Genomic DNA, 12,052 nt, shown 5'->3' with positions numbered 1-12,052 from the left:
TGAAAACCAAATCATATGAACCAAGTATCCACAGTATGCCACATCCGTACTTCTTTTTTTAATTCAATAGTGTTTTCCACCTTCCTTATCAAAGTGCTGTCACTCTTGTTGTACCCAAGAGCACACTCACAATGACTGTGTACTTGCACAACTTTGTTTACATCACACGCACATACACAATATAGCTTTGCTCTCAAGAAAACTAAATGGCAGGTGTGGGAACGAGCACTCAGTGGACAGACAGTGGAAGTGAAACTACAAAATAAGAGTACTGGACAGTAACTTAAACACCACACAAACGGGAAGAAACAAGTCAAGTCCAAAACAGTCACAAGGGTGTGACAGATTGAGCTGTTACTGTTTGCTACAGCTTTACTTGGCTCTATGGTGGCTTATCATACAGTCGTACTAAATGTAGTCATCCCTTGCTACATCACACTTCGAATGTCGCAGCTTCACCACATCATAGATATAATATATAAATATTTTTTTTAATTAAAAAAGCATATGCTACATGTTTTTGTTACGGTTCAAACACCTGCCTGCCGCCTCTCACTCTGCTGTGCGCTCCATGGAGCGCACCTCCGGACACGCCCACGACCGTTCCTCTCCTGCTGCAGCCGCGCAGTCGCTCAGCAATCAACAAACTTGACACTGATGAGTGTCCTGCCTTCAAAAGCCAGCATGTCCTGCGTTCCAGTGCCAGAACGTAGCTACTTGTACAGTAAGCTTCTCACGTCTCTCGCTTCTTTGCTCATGTGCTTCCTCGCTCTTTGTGTCGTGCTCACTGTGTCGTGCTCACTGTGTCTTGTCTTGTGTCATCATCCAGCAACCCTTCGTCATCCCCTGGTTTCGAACTGTGTGTCTTGTCTCCCTGGATCCCCTCTGGACTCTCTGCTGCCTTCCTGGATCTCGACCTCACGCCTACCTTTAGTCCACGACGCCTCGCTCCAGCCCCTGACCTCATGCCTGTCCTTGGACCTCTGAGCCTGCATTGCTCTTTCTGGACTTCCGCACCGATCTCAACATGCACCTTCAACACCACCTGGTAACACTCCTCACATACTTGCTACACATAGTCACACCGTATACATTTGGGTTAATCACACACTTCATATATATATATATATATATATATATATATATATATATATATATATATATATATATATATATATATATATATATATATATATATATATATATATATATATATATATATATATATATATATATATTCGTTTGTATATATATATTTCAATAAACACGCTGCAAGCTAACGACGTCCCTGCCTCCGTGCCGTCTCCTTCTCCCACTGTGCCGTTAAAGTTTTTGGCCTAAATTAAGTTGCATTTATGTATTATATCTATTATAATGCAGAATTTGTCCTATTTTCTGTTAGTTTTATGTTATGGCGATTGACAAATATTTTCTAAGCATGACTACCGTTTACATTTCCACCTTGGCGCTACACTTTCTTCAACGCGGCAATCTCAAGATGACCACCTTTTGGCAAGACAACTTTTTGATGGATTTCATCTTCAACACAACACATCTCCACATTGGTAAGCTTTTGACGAGAGTGATTTCCAACAGCTGGAGATAGCATCGGCCATTTGGTGCGGCATATCAGGCTAACTGAGACTGCCATCAGCTATCAACAGCTGTCCAAAGTGGAAATTAACTCTTTTGATTCACTTTATCTTCGGCATCAATAACACAGCTTTGGCTTGAGCAATGTGGAATGACAACGCAGACATACAATGCTAACAACACAGAATGCTAACATCAAAGCTAACTAACTAACCGTAGCTGCGACTGTCAAGGCAACCAAGTTTTTGCAGAACACACGCTGGTGGTTTCACACAGAGAAGTCCAGTTCTAACTGAGCAGAATTACTCAGGATGTGACAAAGTATTTCACACGTCCTGGCCGTGTTGTAGTGGCCGGGTAACGGCCGTAGCAATGACGCTTGAAGGATTCTCCGGGCTACTATAGTACTGAGTACCATGGGCGCCGCTAGGGATTTTGGGCCCCATGAAAAGAATCTTTACAGGGCCCCCTGTATTATAATGTCATCATCATTAGGGGCCTCTCTGGGCCTCCCTCCATCATGGGCCCCTAGAATCCGTCTCCTTTACCCCCCCTTTTCGTCGCCCCTGCTGAGTACTGAGTACTGTAGCCTCCAATAGAAGAGACTGACGGCTACTATATTGGGTGAAAAGAGTGTAACGGTGACTACTGTTTATGAGTGTTATTTTATGTTTGGAAGGCTTTAATAATGTAAAAAAAATATTTTGAAGGTTGCAAACAGTTTTTTATGCTTGATTCATTCATAATTATCCTGCTTCATGGAAATCTGTTCATCGCACAAAACAAGGGACTTCAAATAAAAGTGTTTACTCTTACCAAATCCGACATAGATATCCATCCATCCATTTTATACCGATTGTCCCTTTCGAGATCGCGGGGGGTGCTGGAGCCTATCTCAGCTGCATTCGGGCGGAAGGCGGGTACACCCTGGACAAGTCGCCACCTCGTTGCAGGGCCAACACAGATAGACAGACAACATTCACATTCACACTCACATTCACACACTAGGGCCAATTTAGCATTGCCAATCAACCTATCCCCAGGTGCATGTTTTTGGAGGTGGGAGGAAGCCGGAGATATATGTTCGGCAAAACTGAATCTGAGGTAACAGTGTATTGACCGATAGGCCCTAAACTGTAAAACAGGGGGAAAAAACAGCAATATATTCTGTGTTTGTATAGGACATGATCTAATCTGCTACCTTTCAAGGTGACTTTTCATTTGATTTTCCCCTTGCCCTTTTTTTGTGTAAGTGGACTCATGGTTACCCTCATGCCTACTTGCCCCACGGGCATTCTGACTTTGCTTTGGAGGTGGTCCAGCAATCAATGAAGCCACAACCTCACTGAGACTTTGGAGCATACCAATCACACTAATGATTGATTGATTTAATTTAGAATACACATCGAAGCTACAGATGCGCTTTTCACGTCTTGGCTTTTGTGCAGGGCTGAATTTAAAGTATGAGACTAGCTGATACTTGCCTGAGAGGCCCAGGTCGTCCTTGCCATTCTCTACTTCCGCCGCAGCCTTCTCCAGGTTGCTGAGCGACTTGCTGCGTTTGCGAAAGTTTCTAAGCAGGTTGCGGTGTTCCTGGTAACTGATGGGGGGGCTCTCTGGGCTGATGTGGACTGGCCGAGGTGTGCCGTAGTAATTCCCTGAGACGGAGAAAGAAAAGATTGAGTGTCATCTGCTTCAGTGGTGCAAAGAGTGGGTATGCACTATGCAGCACTGTGATGTGTTTGCATACCCCTTAAAAAGTATGTAGTTGCGCCCTGATCTGCATGCACTGAGAATAATCGACCAATGCTGATATATTTTGCAAATACAGGAAATAGGATATTTAGATTTTCACTAGCACAGCATGCAGAGTATTTATAAATACAGTATATGCATCATGAATCAGCTCATGAAGAAAACTCATTTTAATGCTCAAGGCAACATAATCATCCACATCTTACTTTGCTGAAGCGATGTGTCTGTCAATGTCACATGTGAGGCAGGTACGAGGACACAGAATATTGCTCCCATTAAACTCGCATTAATTATGGATGCTAATGCATGCAGCTGTTTTAATCAGACACAGCATTCTGACCCTAACTGGAAGTGGGACCTATGGGACGTCTGTGTATTGAGATATGCCTTTCAAGCTGCATGTCTCATTAATTTTAGTTATGTACAGTAGACTGTAATCTAAGTTTTAACAGAAACCAATTTGAATAATCTAGCATTTTTGTTAGCTTTCTGTAAGCAGAGATAAAATCCTTCTCCTGCTGAAGTATGTATAACGCTAAATATAAAGCTAGGGCTGATTAGCCTAGTTTAGTAGATTGAGCATGGTTTTGTTGATAAAGAATAAATAATTGTCTATTAGAAGGTATGCAGGGTTACTTGCTGGTTAGGACCAATATTATTAATGAGTCTTTTGAGCACTGTAAGGTTTAACTGTATCTCACCTTTTAAGAGTCTTTAAATATAGCTAAAATAAGGTAAACTATGCTATGCTATGGTATGCTAAATTAAGCTAAAACACACCAAGTTAAACTCGGATAAACAAATTGAAGCTATTTTCTAAAAATGTTTATGGGAAATATCACAGTTTGATACGAGCATAAATGTATGTAAGCCGACACTACATAGATGTGTATGTCATTTGAATGATATTTACTTGCCAGTGTTTAGCTCAAGCTTGAACAAAAATAGCACAAGCCCACCTAATCAAGAGAATTTGATTTAAGAGAATGTTTTATTCCCCAAAAAGGCATGATATGATTTTTTTTTTGTTTCGTCTAAAAAACACAGTTTGACAAATAGGTGATTTCCTAGCATTAAATGACTAGAAAATGTTATTCAATAATCCTTTTGAAATTTGTGAAATAAAATGCCACAATGCTAATGTTACAATTGCACTCAAAATTATTTAACCCCCATCGTAAATTAAATGTATCCTTAAAATGCACAACTTCTGACAGATGTCAAAGTCTAGCTAGTATGTTTTGTTTTGTTGCAACTTAGAAAAAGAGAGTGATCATTTATGAGTGGTGAATCATTTTGAGTGCAATTATGAGATTACCAACTAAATCATTGTGAGAACATGTGCAACAATGATTAATTGAATAGATCTTGTAGGTGTGTACCTTTAAACTTTCCACTCTCAAGCAGTGCTCCTGACTCCTCCAGAGAAAAAAACTCCTCGATGGAGACAAAGTTATAATCGGTCCCAGAAATTTCTCCAACTCTGGGCGGTCTTGTTGTACCTAGGAAAGGAAAAGCACATGCAATATGAGTCGTACATCAACGCAAAGAGGCTATAAATGCTCTAAGCTCTTAAGTGGATGATATGTCAATTAATCAAAGCCGTTTGCTTGTATCCGGGTGCCATAAATCATCATTAGTTTCACGGAGACACTGAGCTCAGTCTTTAAACAAAATAGCAACTCAGCAAGATATAAATAGTCAAGATGACAATATGTGTTACCCACAAAGGCTAATACTCACAGTTGGCAAACTGAGTGTATAGGTTATAAATTCAACAAAGAAACTGATTTCCTTTTGTCCCTACAGTTAGTCTATGATCTGACTTAACTTACTGATTGTTGATCAAAACACCATGCAATCAGAAGGGACCTGATTTATTGCAATGCCAGGTCAATGACCAAAAACGCTTTGTTTTTGCAATATCACGATGATGCAAGCATTTTACCAAAGCTGTTTTATTATGGCCAGATCAATAGAAAATGAATGAAATATTAATGAGGCACTGTGAGAGTCTTTTTTATTGCCATTGCAAGGACGGAGCACTCAGATGATCAATGATCTGTCATCATAATTGATTCACATTGACCTTGGCCTGCAAAAGAGCAAGGAAACAACAATACTGCATCATTACAGATCCACATGAGAAAGGCCCAAAAAATCCACTTCATGAATATTAAATTTGACCAGGCTTCTGACAATGCAAAAGTTTACTTTTGGTCAACATCCTTTGGATATGCCACCTGACCTGCCAAGCACCTCATCTGAAGGCATTTGTCTCTCCAGACAAAATCCCCCTGAAGCTGCTCTGTTTTCCTGGGAGGGGGCACATATGATGTCAGAACTTGGTAGGTATGCCCAGTCATACCCAGGTGGCCTATAAAAATGATTAATGGACCCCCTTTCCCTATAGCATGGATAGCATTGGCACATGCAAGAAATTGATTTTTCGACAAAAACTGCTCAGTGGACACAACGACACACAGATTTTAGACTTATGTTCTGGTGTTGGTGTTGTTGGTCTGGACCACGGGATGCAGAGCAAGGAAGACAAAGAAATCAAAATAGAAGCACCAAGACAGGAAATGATAGAAATCTCTGAAAAATAGCAAACAAAGCCAAAACTGTCATGTGCAATCATGACACATAGTGATATTTATCAAAACACTAAGTACAGTATACAATTTTTTATCAATTATTTATTCTGCCTACATAAGCTATTTTAAATGTTTTCATGCACCATAATCATATTGAAAGACATTCTGGTCATTTCCAACAGGATATTGTTCTCTATGTTTTTAAACACAGTGGAGTAAATTGTATGAACAATCCACAAATCTAACTGTAATTAAGAGAGTGGCAGAAAGGATCCCTATAGAGCAGGGGTGTCAAACTCCTTTTAGCTCAGGGGCCACATGGAGGAAAATATATTACCACGTGGGGTAAAATCATGGCATAATAACTTAAAAATACAACTGCAACAACATTGGATTGTTTTATTTGTTTTACTTCGGCCCAAAATAGAACAAGCACATTCTGAAAATGTACATATCACAAGTAATCCTCTTGAAAAAACATTTCAAGTTAGTTGAAAATTCTGAGGGAAAAATTGGTGCAGTTTCAAAAACACCATGAAGAACACAATGATCTTACACTTAAACTTTAAGTCACATCCCATCTAAGATTGAACAAAAAACAAAATAAAGCATAAATATAAAATCTTCTAAGTATCAACTACCTCATTTGTCATTTCCACAGTTCACTTTCTTTAAATTTGCACGGAAGACAATCATTTTCACAGAACTATATCAATGTGCAGTGTCTCATGCAGCATTTCAAGTGGAGTTAGCAATTGTTTGTTTTACTCCTGTTTGTTTTACGTTGGGTCGAGAGGGAGGAGTCACAGCCCCTCTTTACCGTGTACACGCCCCGATATAAACTATTAGCTGTGAAGATCTGTCACATCTCGTGTCACTTGTTTGTTATGCTTCCTTAGCTTGTTTATTTTCTGTGTAGCGCTCTTATTTTCAGTTCCTTTTCCTGCATGTCTCCCTGAGCGCTATTTCCCCTCACCTGCCGTTGACTGGCAGCCTGGCCACACCTGTTGTCAATCAGCTGGCTGATTACGTACAAAATACTAAACGGTCTAGCTCCATCCAATCTTGCTGATTGTATTGTACCATATGTCCCGGCAAGAAATCTGCGTTCTAAGAAATCCGGCTTATTAGTGATTCCCAGAGCCCAAAAAAAGCCTGCTGGTTATAGAGCGTTTTCTATTCGGGCTCCAGTACTCTGGAATGCCCTCCCGGTAACAGTTAGAGATGCTACCTCAGTAGAAGCATTTAAGTCCCATCTTAAAAGTAATTTGTATACGCTAGCCTTTAAATCAGGGGTCTCAAACTCAAGTTACCTGGGGGCCACTGGATGCAGAAACTGGGTGAGGCTGGACCGCAAGAAAAGATTTCTTAAAAAAAATCTAACATGCACTTTTTAATTAATTCACCTTCTTTGAATGGCTTTCCCGCCCTAGCAACCATCTCACTCACCATGTAGCTAGCTTTGACTGCTGCATCGCTCTTTTCGGTTGCTTTCTTGAAGAAATCTTGTTGCCTCAGTAGACTGGTTTTAAAATGTGCAACCCGGTTCACTCTCTCATCTCCCTGGTATTTTGCATACTCCTCAGCATGTCTAGTTGTATAATGACGTTTCAAATTGTATTCCTTGTGCACCGCAACTTTCTCTGTGCAAATAAGACACGTCGGGGGGCCCCTGTGCTCAACAAAGAAATATTGCATCTCCCAATTTTCCTGGAATTGTCTTTGCTCATCACTAACCTTTCTCTTCACTGCAGGCTTTGAAAAAGACATGTTTGGGGTTGTGGAATGGAGATGGTGGGGGGGGGGGGGGGGTCATTGAGGTGGGCGGGGTTTGGGGGTAACGGGGGTGTATATTGTAGCCTGGAAGAGTTAAGGCTGCAAAGGATTCTGGGTATTTGTTCTGTTGTGTTTATGTTGTGTTACGGTGCGGATGTTCTCCCTAAATGTGTTTGTCATTCTTGTTTGGCGTGGGTTCACAGAGTGGCGCATATTTGTAACAGTGTTGAAGTTGTTTATATGACCACCCTCAGTGTGACCTGTATGGCTGTTGATCAAGTATGTCTTGCAGTCACTTACAGTACGTGTGTCTGTAGAAGCCGCATACAACATGTGACTGGGCCGGCACGCTGTTTGTATGGAGAAAAAGACGGTGCGGTGACAGGTTGTAGAAGACGCTAAAGGCAGTGCCATCACGGCACGCCCTCAATATTGTCGAGAGCCATATACCACACCGTGATACGGTAGATTCCTTCAGCTCCGCACACAACGCTGTCAAGCGTCATTCATTTAAAACTTGCGGGCCGCACTAAAATTAAACTTTCACATTAAGGTGGGGGCCGCAAAATAACGTCTCGCGGGCCGCAATTGGCCCGCTGGCCGCGTGTCTGAGACCCCTGCTTTAAATAGACCCCCCCTTTTAGACCAGTTGATCTGCCGTCTCTTGTCTGCTTTGCCCCCCTCTCCTGCGTGGAGAGGTTATTAGGTGACCACAGATGTTCAAAGTCGGGACTCGGGGTGGACCACTCCTCTGTGCATCAGTTGGGGACGTCCCTGCGCTGCTGCCTTGTCTCCATTCAAGATGATCCCCTGCTGGCCCCACTATGAACTGGACTCTTACATTATTAACTAGATCCATTCAACGTCCATTGCACTGGTCGCTCATGGGGGGTCCCCACATCTGCGGTCCCCTCCAAGGTTTCTCATTGTATCCCATTGGGTTGAGTTTTTTCTTGCCCTGATGTGCGATCTGAGCCGAGGATGTCATTGTGGCTTGTGCAGCCCTTTGAGACACTTGTGATTAAGGGCTATATAAATAAACTTTGATTGATTGATTGATGTTATTTATGCCTGCCTCGCCCTCCAGTCAGAGCTTGAGGATTGTAATTGTTACTGACTTTTAGCTGCATGCTGTGTGCATGACTGCTCCTCTCTTGGTTGAATATAATTAAAGATGTGTCTTACCTGCAGGTCATCCTCCTGTCTCCTGCATCTTGGGGTCACAACTACCGCAGTCATGCGAGTCCGTGACGTTAGCTTGCCTAACAGATTTGCTACTGCGACATTTAGAACAGCTGTTTCTTTATTTAAATATGCAACTCAATTTTACACTTAGCAAACTCATCTTGCGGGCCAGGTTGAACTTGTTCGCGGGCCGGATCCGGGCTGCATGTTTGGCATCCCTGCTATAGAGCCACATTTGCATGCCGCTTTCCGTTACCATGGAACAGAGGTCTCACTCAAGGAGAAGTCGGAAACCAGGAGAGAAGGGAGTTACTGAGGGAAGGAGGAGAGACAGACGCAACACAAAGCGTACATGATCTCAATCTGAACCTCTCCTTCAGGCTTATTAACACTCTGCCTGATCCACCTGCTGATAATGTAGCCAATTATATTTACAATCTGACTTGTCTATCGGCATGTTCCCCACAGAGTGCAGCAAGGTTATTTTCTGCTGGTCAAAAGTGACAACCATATGCGCTTTCCACAAATAACAGAAGAGATCTGAGGTTTTTGTCCTTCTACCTTTAAGCTCTGACATCACATCTCATGATGACGCCTGACATGTGAGTAATTCTGCACCTTGCCTGCGGGCAAACAAAATGTCTCCAGCTGATACGGCGTTAGGCTGGTAATCATTATCTATGCAGCCTCCAAAGAGATATAGATGACATGCCCAGGGGGTTGAGGGGTGGGCGGTGGGGGGACGAGGCAAGAGGATTATTGACATCTTCCTTGTTCCTTGACTGTCCCTGTAGGTGTCTCACTCTCAACCCCCTGGGACTGGAGTGAGATAGAGATGGAGGATGTAATTAAACAAAAGTCCCTATCAACGGCCAGACAAAGCTGTCTGTCAAGATCATGGCACACAAACCGCTAATGATGTTGAAAAGGCCACAGACTTCCTCTCTCACACACACACACACACCGACAGAGCCAGCATACCAAAATAACTAAATGATGATGATTCTTATCTGTGACTGCAATTACTGAAGTCTTTTATGGGGAGAGGAGACGCCGAGAGCCTTGAAACGATGACGTTGCTTCTGAATTAGCCTTGGGCACACAAACAAATGCTACTGTGAGGGTGACGTGAGTTTCTGAGAATGTATTTTACAGGAGAAAGGCATGAGAAGGAAACAACCAGTAAAGCTAAAACCAGCTTGACTGAAAATGAGTGCTATCAAATGATTATAATATTTAATCAGATCCATCTCAGAATTGCTGTGGATTCATTTTGAATAATCACAATTAGATATAATTTGTTTTTAATCTATATTGTAATCAAATTTCATTTTGCATGAGCAAAGAGATTCAAAAAAGAAAGGAATATACAGTCGTGCTCCTAGGTTTACTCACCCTGGGAGAATTTATGATTTCTTGGCCATTCTTCAGAGAATATGAATGATAACACAAAAACCTTTCTTCCACTCATGCTTAATGGTTGTGTGAAGCTATTTATTGGCAAACAACTGTGTTTACTCTTTTTAAATCAAAATGACAAAAGAAAGTATCCAAATGAGCCTGATCAAAAGTTTACATACCCCAGTGACTGTTTCAAGATGCACAAAAAGGAGGCACTTGAAGAAAAATGGACTGCATGATCGAGTGGCTAAAAAGTTAAATTTTGGTCTCATCACTCCAAATTACTTTGCTCCAGAAGGTTTTTGTGTTATCATTCATATTCTCTGAAGAATGGCTAAGAAATCATAAATTCTCCCAGGGTATGTAAACTTATGAGCACAACTGTACATAAATGTACTTAAGGTGACTGTTTGCAACATTAAAGGGCCCCTCCAATGCTGACAACATTGACACTTATTACACAGATATGTACCTAAAAATTATGTCTACAGGTAGAATCCCCCAAACTAGACACAGTAGGGATTTTAGGCTTGTTTTATTGAGTTTAGCACATTTTGGAAAGCCCACTTTTAACTCCAAAGCGTGGAGTTAAAAGCCTGCTGACGTCACCTACAGAATACTGGAGGCAATGTCATATTGTGTATAGTATGTGTTTTGGTAATGTAGCATCTTCATCTAGAATTTGTAATTTTCACACAGAATTTGAAGTAATTATCAAATATGTCTGCCAGATGTATTGTTGCAGGTAGTAGCAATGCATGCAAAGAAAGGTTAACCTGCAGTCATTTTCAAATGATGGGATTATGCGAAAAGTGTGGACCTCTCCTGACAAAAAATTGGACGGCCCTAGAAAGAGGAGTAACATTTGCAGATATAATTTTAATGATTCTAACTTCAAAAAAGAAGGATTTTGGTCGATGTTTCTATAGAAAACATTTTAAAGACTCAAGCCAAATGCGATCCAGAAAATGAGTAGCTACTTGGAGTGAAGAAAGACTGAACCAGAAACTGCGGAAAAACAGAGAAAAAAAAGCAGTATTTTCCTCAAGATGCTTAAGGACATGCTAAAAGAGTGTGAGGAAACTCTGGCTGTGGTGTCTATGGAAGAGGTTATGGAAGAGCAGGGAAGTCCGGAATTGGGGATTTTTTTATATTTACTTTCCGCTTATAATGTTACCTAGATGCCCTGGAAAAAAAATATGAAATCACCACTCTTGGAGGATTTCTTTCAGCTGTTTATTTAGTTTTATTTAGAAAAGAAGCCAATAACAGACATGACACAAAACTATTTAAAAATTCTATAGTCATTACAAATGGCCACTTTCTACCTTCAAGAAACAAACATAAATCAGAATATAAATAGTGGTAGTCAGTAACAGTTTAATTTTGGGATCAAGTAGAGTGAACAAATTATGGAATCACTAAATTCTGAGGAAACAATTATGGAATCAACCAATTATTTTTTATTTCCAAAGCTAACATCTGCATTAGATTAAATGTGTTAATTAGTCCGCAGTTAAAAAGGAGTGTTCACACCTTGGAGGGCTGTTGCACCAGGTTGATTTATATGAATCATGGCTCCAACGCAAGAGATGTTAATTTAAACAAATGAGGGGATTATCAAACTTCTTCAAGAAGGTAAATCATCACGCAATGTTGCAAACGATGTTGATTGTTCACAGTCAGCTGTGACTAAAATCTGGACCAAGTACAAACAACATTGAAGGTTCAATTGAAAGGATGTT

General features: G+C 41.0%; 1 protein-coding gene across 1 annotated transcript in view; it reads right to left on the bottom strand.

Annotated features, from left to right (window-relative positions):
• LOC133653777 (membrane-associated guanylate kinase, WW and PDZ domain-containing protein 3) overlaps positions 1-12,052 on the bottom strand; it is a 103,951-nt gene that overhangs the window by 35,657 nt on the left and 56,242 nt on the right. The window contains exons 4-5 of the mRNA XM_062053454.1: positions 4,731-4,850; positions 3,074-3,251 (exon numbers count right to left, since the gene is read on the bottom strand). Coding sequence (XP_061909438.1) covers positions 3,074-3,251; positions 4,731-4,850 — 298 coding nt within the window. The remainder of the gene's footprint in view (positions 1-3,073; positions 3,252-4,730; positions 4,851-12,052) is intronic.

This window comes from Entelurus aequoreus, linkage group LG07 (genome assembly GCF_033978785.1).
Source record: "Entelurus aequoreus isolate RoL-2023_Sb linkage group LG07, RoL_Eaeq_v1.1, whole genome shotgun sequence".
Taxonomy (NCBI): domain Eukaryota; kingdom Metazoa; phylum Chordata; class Actinopteri; order Syngnathiformes; family Syngnathidae; genus Entelurus; species Entelurus aequoreus.
The sequence above is the reverse complement of the archived record's forward strand: the minus strand, read 5'-3'. Positions and strand labels throughout refer to the sequence as shown.